This window comes from Pteropus alecto, unplaced genomic scaffold, assembly GCF_000325575.1.
Source record: "Pteropus alecto unplaced genomic scaffold, ASM32557v1 scaffold92, whole genome shotgun sequence".
In the NCBI taxonomy this organism is placed as follows: Eukaryota; Metazoa; Chordata; class Mammalia; order Chiroptera; family Pteropodidae; genus Pteropus; species Pteropus alecto.
This window is the reverse complement of record NW_006432447.1, coordinates 13,390,972-13,401,415: the sequence shown is the minus strand read 5'-3', so window position 1 is coordinate 13,401,415 and position 10,444 is coordinate 13,390,972. Positions and strand designations below refer to the sequence as shown.

General features: G+C 36.4%; 1 protein-coding gene across 1 annotated transcript in view; it reads right to left on the bottom strand.

Moving 5' to 3' along the window:
- Nucleotides 1–3,990: 3,990 nt before the first annotated feature.
- The window catches only part of KAT2B (lysine acetyltransferase 2B), a 66,125-nt gene continuing 59,671 nt past the window's right edge, over nucleotides 3,991–10,444 (bottom strand). The window contains exons 17-20 of the mRNA XM_025043606.1: nucleotides 10,131–10,167; nucleotides 9,826–9,889; nucleotides 9,644–9,728; nucleotides 3,991–6,053 (exon numbers count right to left, since the gene is read on the bottom strand). Coding sequence (XP_024899374.1) covers nucleotides 5,860–6,053; nucleotides 9,644–9,728; nucleotides 9,826–9,889; nucleotides 10,131–10,167 — 380 coding nt within the window. The 3' untranslated portion in view covers nucleotides 3,991–5,859. The remainder of the gene's footprint in view (nucleotides 6,054–9,643; nucleotides 9,729–9,825; nucleotides 9,890–10,130; nucleotides 10,168–10,444) is intronic.

Genomic DNA, 10,444 nt, shown 5'->3' with positions numbered 1-10,444 from the left:
GTTGTACAATTCAACAGTAAGGCATACATATATTGCACTGTGTTCACCACTCATAGTTAGATTTCTGTCACCACATATTTGACCCCTTTTGCCCCACTTACCTTCCCTCTCCCTCCTTCCCCTCTGGTAACCACTATTGTCCATGTCCATGAGTCTCTGTCTTACATTTGTTGCTTTTAGGTTTATATCTCACATATAAGTGATATCATGTGGTTTTCAACTTTTTCTGTCTGGCTTGCTTCACTTAGCATGATTATCTCAAGGTCCATCCATGTTGTCACAAATGGCAGTATTTCATCTCTTCTAATGGCTAAGTAATATTCCATTGTATATACGCAGCACAGCTTCTTTACCCAATCATCTGTTGTGGGACACTTCAGTTGCTTCCATGTCCTGGCCACTGTGAATAATGCTGCTATGAACACTGGTGTGCAACTATCTTTTCGGATATGAGTTTTCAAGTCTTTGGGGTAAATACCCAGTAGAGGGATTGCTGGATCATATGGTAGATCAATTCTTAAGTGTTTTGAGGAACCTCCATACTGTTTTCCATAGCGGCTGTACCAATTTGCAGTCCCACCAGCAGTGTATGAGAGTTCCTTTTTCTCCACATCCTCTGCAACATTTGTTATTACTTGTCCTGTTGATAACAGCTCTTCTAACAGGTGTGAGATCGTATCTCATTGGAGACACAAAATTTGATCACGCTTCCTAGCCATTTCTTCCCTTAAAATCCAGTATTTTCAATATGGCAATGACACTATATCATTTCATACCACTCCTCTCTGCTTTCTACCACTCCTATCCTGCTAGATTCTCTGTTTCTTGATTCTTTACTGCTTCAGGGATTTCTCAGCCTGTATTGTTTCTGCCTGCCTTCCTCCAAATTGTGCCTTAGTCAATGCCCATTCATCTTTTATCACACAACTAAAAGTCATTTCCTTTGGGAAGCTTTCCCTAAGCTCCCACTTACTAGATCGTGCCTTCCTTTTTAGTCTCATAGCACTATAGCAATGGAAACTCCAGAATTTCCCTATAGACAGGACCCTGTGATTGTGATTATTTTGAGATTGGGAAAGAGAACAAGGCAGTGGCTAGGAAACTTCTGGAAGCTCTATGTGCTTGACAAGTAACTTTTTTAACTTCTATGTTGATGAAGCTATACTTGGTGCAACCACTGTAAGCTCTGCCTTCCATTGTAGCATTCGTGACAGTTTTAATTACTTGTTCAATGTCTGACCTCTGAAAATGTATGCAACTTTGATCATTTTTTACCTACATATACCCTAACCTTTAGTAGCGTTTGTGGACCTATTATTAAAACTCAGGCTCCTTAGTAGTGTTTCATGACCCTCTCCAACCTGATCCCCAAAACACATCATCAACCCTCACCCAACCTCATATTAATCTCTCACCTCTGAATTCATAAATGATACCTTGTCACATGGTTTACATTTCATTTCCAGTAATAGATTTAAGTCTTAAAAGCTGGCAACCCGTCTTTGTAAAATATTTAAAAATATATAGGAGGAATGTTGAGTTGTGCACAAAGCTACGACTGTGTGTGTTTGGGTGTGCTGAGGAGAAGCAGTGCTAGCACACTTAAAGCAGTCTGGTAAAAAGATTTGAACTACAGTTTGATCACAGACTTATTATGAACCAAGTATGTACTCTAAGTCTAAAACAGCTGACATCAACGTAATCTAAGGACATTCTTATAGCCTTTCGCCTATTCTATTGTTGAACAGCCTATTGCACAAAAAGGCAGATTCTGTTCCTGGATATTTTAAAGCATAAATTATATGTCCATCTATTAACTGTAGAAAATGGAAGGTTAACAGAGAGCAAAGAACAGAGACCAGTGAGTTTTAGTAGGGGTCTAGGAACCAAGTGAACCTACATGCACAAAGGGCACATATGTGAACAGGTGCATTATTTTGAGAAAGTCTTTAGCTTCCAGCAAGTTTTCCAAGCAATTTCTTTTAAAGAACTTTAAACCTAAACTAAAACTACAACCTTCAGTCTGCTCAGAAAAAATCACACACACACACACATGGGTTGTTTCTCATCTTTTTTAAACTAACTGCCAATGTTATGTTGGACTTCCTGATAACAAGAAGGAGGAAGAAAGTTGACTTTTTTCCTTGCTTTTTTCTAATTATACTTTTAAATAAACCCAGCTTTGTCACTGTTAGCTTCCTTATTCCACAAAAAAGATGCTCCCATAAAGAATCCAAGTCATAAAAATACATAAAATACAGTAGAGGACATTTCATGATGCAGGAGTGTTCTCACCTCCTCAGCATCTTCTGTTTACTCCCTCCAAATATACCTGGAAACCTTCTTCCACTTGTTTTTTTTCCCCCCTCTTGAAGTTCATTTTTCATCTCTTTACCTAACTGTGACATTACTAACACACTTTTTCCCTCTTACCATTTTAATAGCATTGACACACCCGAAGGAGAAGGTAAATAGCACTACGCCGCCAAGAGCCTTAAGACTCAAGTACAGGCATTGATTTCAGTCCCTGCCCCAACCACCACCCTCTACACACACTCACTCACCTTTTTTTCTACCAGAAAAAAAAAAAAAAGATGTTTGAATAGTCAAGAAATCTAAACATTATGTTTCAAGATGGAGAAAAAAAAAAAAAAGCCAACTTAATCACTACCTCTTGCAGTCATTATGACCTTAATATTCCAAAGTAGCTGCCCTCCTTTCTTTAAAGTTTTTACTTTGCTAAGAGGAGAATGCTAGTTAAGGGCCAGAGCAGAACAGCTCAGAATATGGAAAAGGCCAAGGGCTACCACCAGTAACCCTTCCTTGTGCAGCTCTTGGACTCTCTTAAATAAACACTGAGGGTTGGTCTGAAGAATAACAGCTTAAAGGGGATGACATGAACCTGTCCACAGTGCTTCAGTCTGACCCTATTTCTCTACTTCTTAGGTTCCAAAACTATAAATTTTACTTCCGGGTAATACGAAAATCTCAAAGTCTTCTCACTATTGTCTTCTAATGAATACAACCAGTTTTTAAATATTTGTTGAATAATAAAAAAAAAAATGAGATTTTTGACTATGGACATATGGGGGACGAAAAAGGGGAAACTCGCCTCCATTCCAGATGTTTACTTTCCTTTAGGACATTTTTCACCTGCTGGCTTCCCTCTGACCCTCATTCTTGCCTTCCCTGAAAGGGACTTACCTCATTGGTGAGCCGGGGTAAGAAACTAGACTGGGTTGTTCTGTTCCTCCTTCACCTGTGCCTCTTCAGAGTTGGCCTGCCTTCAGATAATACCATTTCTCTTGGCTGTGCACTCAGCTTAAGGTAAAGGCCCTGACCTGGGAGAGAGAAGTTGGCAAGGGTGCAGCGATGCTGGAAACTGGCGGTCAATCACATTCTAGGGTTCACTATAAGCCACACTTTCCAGTATCTATATTATTATTAATAAAGATGTTTTGCCATCATATATGCCTTATTGATTTCTCAGCTGGTTCAGAATTCAAGAAGGAAGAGGGGTTCTCTTTGGTGGGTTCTCTCGTACCCCAATAGAATATAGTATTCTTTCCTACAGTCAGCATTTTGAGTAACATTAAAAGCTCCTATGAGAGATGTCTAAGTATCAGCTGTATTTTCATCTGTCTGCTCGTTCATCTGTTTCACAGATGCAAAGGAGAAAAACTGGAAAAAAAAACCTTTTAATTTCTAAACCAGTAACACTTTTTTAGCTGGATTTTTTTTTTTCCTTTAATGAGTAACAGTGGGCAAGATGCAATGGACAACTCAAGAGACGCAGATACAGTAAGTGTCTCTTCTTGAAAATCTCTCACTGATAGGCTGAAGATTTTTATGAAACATCCCACAATTCTAAACATCTTCAACAAAATGCTTAAGAACTAAGAGGTAAGGATAAAATCAATGTTTATCAACCAGATCATACAGTTTCCCTGTTAAAATCAATCTGCTAGAAAAAGAAAACACACTACCAAATTGAGAGCTTTTTAAAATATAATTTAAAACTATTTTGTACCAGTACAATATATTAATTTTACAAATGTAAAATTTCATCGGCTGTTAAAGCGTTTGCAAAAACCACACATCCTACTTCGGCTTTATTGCACAATATCTATAAGAAAATATTAATTTTTAAATTAGAAAACATAAAAATGCTTTCAATATAGAAGAGACAATCTGATTTTAAAGACAATACTCTATAAGAATGTCTACCCAGAAAATAACAAACTTTCACAGGATACCAAGCTGGACAGATGCTTCGGCAGATTCAGTACAAAGCACTGTTTAAAACCAGTCCAAGATACATAATCCAAACTGTATCATCATTCTTCATTAGAAATCTAGATGCCACTCGAGGTGGTTTCATATACTTAAAAAAGTTGAGGCATTTTTCAGCATGAGCATTCTGAATATCTCTTACATATTAAAAACAATACTTCCAACTTCATGGCCATTTGCAGATTTTTTTCCTTCATGCAGATTATCTCTGGCAACTGTTTTTAATGACAAATGATCATCTTAATTCATTTATGCTGATAGAAAACATCAAGTTAAATATACTTTTAAAAGCTAGTCCTTTACAAAAATCAGTTTATCAATTTGTATCATAAAAATTAGTGTCAAGACCATCAAGATGGCCTTCATTTATTTCATATTAGCTGGTTCTCCCAGAGTCGGGATGGCAGATGTCCCACTTTTCTATGTAGTGTTAATCAGGAAATAAATCCAAGCACTAAGCTGGAATCCCAAGACAAGTTAATAAGGTTGTATGATGATTTTCAGTGGGATACTACCCTGGGTCTAAAAACCAATGTAGGTGTTAAAATACTGATAGCAAATCTTGGTGGTAATTTAATTCACCTTAGACAATGAATATACATAATCTGGAGATGCGAAAGGAAAAATGTCCATATATACATTATCAGTGGAGTGATTTGTATCACAGAAAAGGAAAAAAATATCCTTATTTATTAGAACAAGGATCCACCATGTCTGATACATATATAGAATATACTTCTTTTAAAGCACGTTGATTCAATTTCAAGTGTTTTCAAATTTATGCCTTTGTGGCCAAGGAAATTGCCTTTTGGAACTTATGGCCTGCATAAGCAAAGTCGAATATAATATTACATGTTTGTGTAGAGAAAATAATTATTAAAATAGTGGTTATGCACTCACAAGTTTGTTGTAGGTAGATAGAGTTATCAAAAACTCAGATGCTTATTTTAAAAAGTTTGCATTATTTAGAATTTCTTCCTTAGGAATCAAAGCAGTTGCTTTTCTGGAACTGCATTTTTCAGAACTGCTCAAAGCACCTCATCTAGATGAGTGTTTCTAAAAAATATATATAAAAAGTCTACAATGAGACTTCAAACATCACCTATTTCACCTTTTACAGGCTTTTTTTATCATGTATCCTTTCCTTAAAGTCCTTCGGAAAAAAATAAAAATAAACTCTCACATTCCATTAGAAAAAAATGGAAACATTCACGGTCTGAAATTTTCTGGATTTCCCCCAAATCTTGGTACTATGTGCAATTTCCTCATATACAGGTTTTGAGGAAACCCCTGATCATCTATTATTGAGGATTCAGCTAATAGACATGCCATAGAAAATTTACATTAATAGTAGTAAATAGATTAAAATCTATCTCATAAAATAAAAAATGTTCTATGACTTCAATTTAAATACATATCTGAAAAGCTAAGAGGTTTTTTGTTTGTGTTTCAAAAGTGCTAATTATTACATTTACAAGTATCTTTAACACATTAAGTCCAATTCTTTGTAAAACTAAACCACCTTGCTTGAGGCACACTGCTTGATGAAGGGGGGAGTGGAGGGGATCACTTGTCAATTAATCCAGCTTCCTTAATTTTACTGAAGAAGAATTTCTCCAGGATATTGGCACATTTGTAGTATTCACTCTCAGGGGGGTTGTACTCTTTGCAATTGGTAAAGACTCGTTGTAAGTCTGCCATGAATAACTTCTTAGACACGTAGTACCTATTCTTGAGGCGTTCACTCATGGTTTTCAGATCTGCACAGGAAAAAAAATATTAGCGATCTTTGACTCTTTTTACACACTAGACGACAAAAGGGAGATTGGAAAAGAAATCTATGTCATCTGTTCAATTACATTTTTACCACCTCAAGGCCTTGGTTTTAAGAAATTCATATGATGAGGGAAAACATGATTCTTAAATCTTATGTTCTTTCTTTTGTGAGGATTTCTTATATAAAATCGCAGCATTTTCACATTGAGAGGACTCAGTATTAGTCACATGGCCCATTCCCCTATTCAGCACAAGAAGCTAAGTGGATTAGCAGCGATAAGTATGATGAACTAAGCACTGTTAGCTATTCGTTCAGAATTAATAGAGAAGAAGCTCTACCTACATGGAGCAGAACATGTGGAACATTTCTGAAAAGCTAATTACTTAAAACAATCGAACCAAGTTTGTTTCACTAAAGTTACAGCTGTTTTGGTATTGTAGAGAAACTGATCAGAAATATATCTAAAAATACACTAGTGACCTTGCAGGTAAAATGGTTCAAATGAATTTAGTTTTATGCTCTATCGATGACATAAGAATGACATACTTTAGTTAATAATCTATTTCCTAAAGCAAATAAGCCTTGCAAGACTATTTTAAAATCAATATTTCCCCCAATACATCTATTTGCTTTCAACTGTATTTTTACCTACGAAGACAGTGCTTTATCTAAATTTATAATACAATGGGGCTCCTTTAATCCTCAGGCTCAGTACTGATTTAAAGAATTCCACCCAGATTAGAAGATGCTAACATCTACTTATTAACATTAACTTTCAGGTCCCTAGTTGTCTTTAAGTCTGATTCTGTAATTAAAAATTATATTAACTATACACGGAAAACTAAGTCAAAATTATTTAAGAAATACTTCTGAATATCAATAATGCAAACTCCCACTATATTATCAAATTTTCCAGAGGGAAAGAAATTTATAACTAAATACACTGGGATTATCATTTAATAAGAAAGTAAATTTATGTGCAACATCCCAAACCGGAGAGAATTTCATTTGTATCAAAATCCTAATCTACCACAAACCACCAAAGAAAAAGTGGTAAAATATCTCCTTTTGCCTATTTCCTTTGACTAAAGTCTATCTCAGTTATAGGTATATCATCACATCTGTGAGTTCAACTTTCAATTTTCTTTCTTCTCTAACTAAAATAGTTTGAACGTTGTTAAGATACACAAAGGCTCAGCAAATACCCCCACTAAATGTCTTGCTCAAGTGTGGCTGAACAGATGAAGATGTCCTCTCATTTTATGAACAAAGAACAATGACATTTGTGCCTCTCTAGGTTTAATTAGATGTTTACCTTCCTTCCACTTAAACTCCTACCACTTAAGATATATCATGTTTATAATGTTTTGGAACAAAGAGACGTTGCGCCCAAAAAAGAAAAATGAGGGGGTACAAAAATCAAACTTGACACAAGTTTCTCCGAAAGCTTTTCAAACTATTTTTTGGAAGGAACAGGGTAAGAAGCAATGGGAAGAGCCTAAAATATAGCAGAAACAAAACAAGGATCATAGGAGTGTTTGGACCTTTCTGATTAATTACATTCAATTCTGCATATTTCTTTTCCAGATTTCTTTTCTAAAATGATAGATAACATCTTGCTTCCTCTAGCCTCCTTAGAGTCTTCGTTGACCAAATGGCATAGGTTAAAAAAGATGTAAACATCAGTGATACCAAATGGCATAGGTTAAAAAAGATGTAAACATCAGTGATACCAAATATGAAGACACCATTAGATCATAGTGCAGGCACAGCAACAAATTTTCACCTCTCCCCATCTTAGGAATTCTGGAGCAACTAGCAATCCATGTGTGGTAAGAAGACATGCATAGGCCAGACTACTCAGACAATATTACCTAAATGAAACAGGTTAGATTATCATTCATACAGAAGAAAAGAGTTTTTTAGGACACAAGGTAAAGAGAAGAAATGTTTTTGGAAAAAGACAAGAAAGTAATGAGGAAAAGTAAAATTACTGGTTTGTCAGTCCTGTACTCAAAAACATGACCATCTTAGGGGCAAGATGGTCATTTCGATATTTCTCCCAGTACACAAAGGCATTCCACCAAAATTACTATTGCTCCACGAAAGAGCACCATTTACTGTTTTAATTAACTGCGTCCAGCACATGCCTCAGCCCACCACTGGCCTTACTCAGTGTGGTCAATTTTCCCCTCGTGAGCATTCATTTATACACACGAGTGGTATCCAGCTGGAGAGGCTCACGCCCTTCTCAGACTAGACCAAGCACAAAACTTCCAGAAAGCAGGCTATAAGTAGGCTATGACGAGATCTGCTAGACCTCTCACTGCAGGTCTTCAGAATGCACATAGACAGGAGCAGAAGGATGATTACTCTCCCCAAACATACACAACTTTCCATGAGGGTTTCACAAAAGAAGCTGAGATGGTCCAGGAGATGAGGATGCAAAGGTCAGTTAGTTTGGAATGGACCTCAGGGTTTTAACATATTTTTTACATCATGGAAAATATTGATTCCCAAATTACCTTTCCATTCAGAACTCTGGACTCAGTCAACCCTCATTTTGGTTTTCATGTACTGAAATATGCAGAAGCAAGGCAGAGAAAAAAGGGAAAGAAAAGCGTACAGATGTACAACCGCTTTAAGGAGTTATAGACTACTGAAATCATTACCACAACTGTATAAAATATTCATGTGAAAACGAATGCCACAAGAAATATCTACAAATAACTCCATCATCAGGGAGCAAATGGATCCTTCTCATCCTTTCTTTTATATTTTAATCCTTTCTTAGCACCAGGAATACATGACAGGTCGAAAAGAGACAGAAAACACAGGCTCTCTTCAAAAAAATGGCCACATAATCCACTGAAAAGAAAACATTTCAGCTAGTCTGTCATCTGTAAATTAGTTTAATTTGGACATTCTCAATTGATTCAATTAATCATTCATTTTAGCATAGTGCAGGCACAGCAACAAATTCCACAAGTCTACATTTCTAAAGGCATTTTTTTAGTTTGTTGATTTGGTTTTGGATGTGAGACAAAGCTTAAAATAGGAATATAAGCAGTGACACTAATAGTATCCAAGGGCATGAAAAATCAAGGACTGCATTAACTATGATTTCTCCTTCTGAAAGTATAGCAGTCAAGCAACTTCATCTAACTTATTTTCTATTGCCTTCAAAAATGATCAGATTCAAAATAAATCAAGAGGATAACCTGAAATTTTTCCATTTGCAACCCAACAGGTAGAATATAAGCAAGGTTATGTCCAAACAGCCAGCTTTCATATCTAATGCTATCTGCAATCTCTTCCTGGGCTTCCTGCAGCTAGTGTTGCTGGTGTGTGGGTTCCCAAAGACAAGGTGCAGAATCTCTCTCATGAATACAGCCACCCACTTTTCCTTTGTGATCCTGCTCTGACATCACTGTCCTCCACGGGTACATGGAATCCCACCACTCATCATACATACCGTATCCTACTACAGAAGAGTATAAACCAACCTCAGCAATCATTTGTCCCCTACACCACCATCCAAAATCTAAACTTAGAAAATATTAATGGCATTACCCATGGGGAACCTTATAACTTCATAATATCCCGGAGCTTCTGTTCTCTTTACGGGTTCCATGAAGGGCCAAGCACTTTGATGGCTCTTGGGTAAAGAAAAAAAGTAAGGTATCAAATATGGAAATTCCATGTGGTAAATCATTTCAAAATACTGCATCAGGTGAATGAAAAAAAACACCCACCTTCACCTGCTGGAGGATGCTCTTGAGGGTGCTGTAAAGCTGATCAGGATCTTTGGGCTCTTTACTTGAAGGGAAAAGAGTGAACAACAGGGATGACAATTAATTTCTTACCCTTTTGTCAGCTGCTTCCTATTCAGCTCAGTTTTATAAAAATTTAAAACTAGAATTATCCCGGAATTTTTTAATGAAAATTGAAACCCAACAAGTATTGTGCTGGTGATTACAATCATTTTGCCCATTTTTTTTAAGTTGCTGGGAGGGGAAAAAATTACTTTCATTAACATCTTCTCGCCCATCATACTTACCTTTTCTCTTTTCCACTCGGTTTCCAGCCTGTCTCTCCTATATGTCAATGAAATTAAACACTAAATGAGAACTGCTTTTGGTCAAGAGAATAACAGTTAATACTTATCAAAAACGCAATAAATTACAGCCATGCCTTAATAAGTCTATTTCTGGGAAGAAACTGAAATTAACTGTAGTCAGTCACCTCCTCATATAAGTAACACTACAAAACATGTCCAAGACCGACAACAGTGCTCTACACATTAGTGTTTCTTAAAGGAACTCCAACCTTTCAAAGGAAAGCACAAAAAATAAATATGTCTAGTATGGTGGG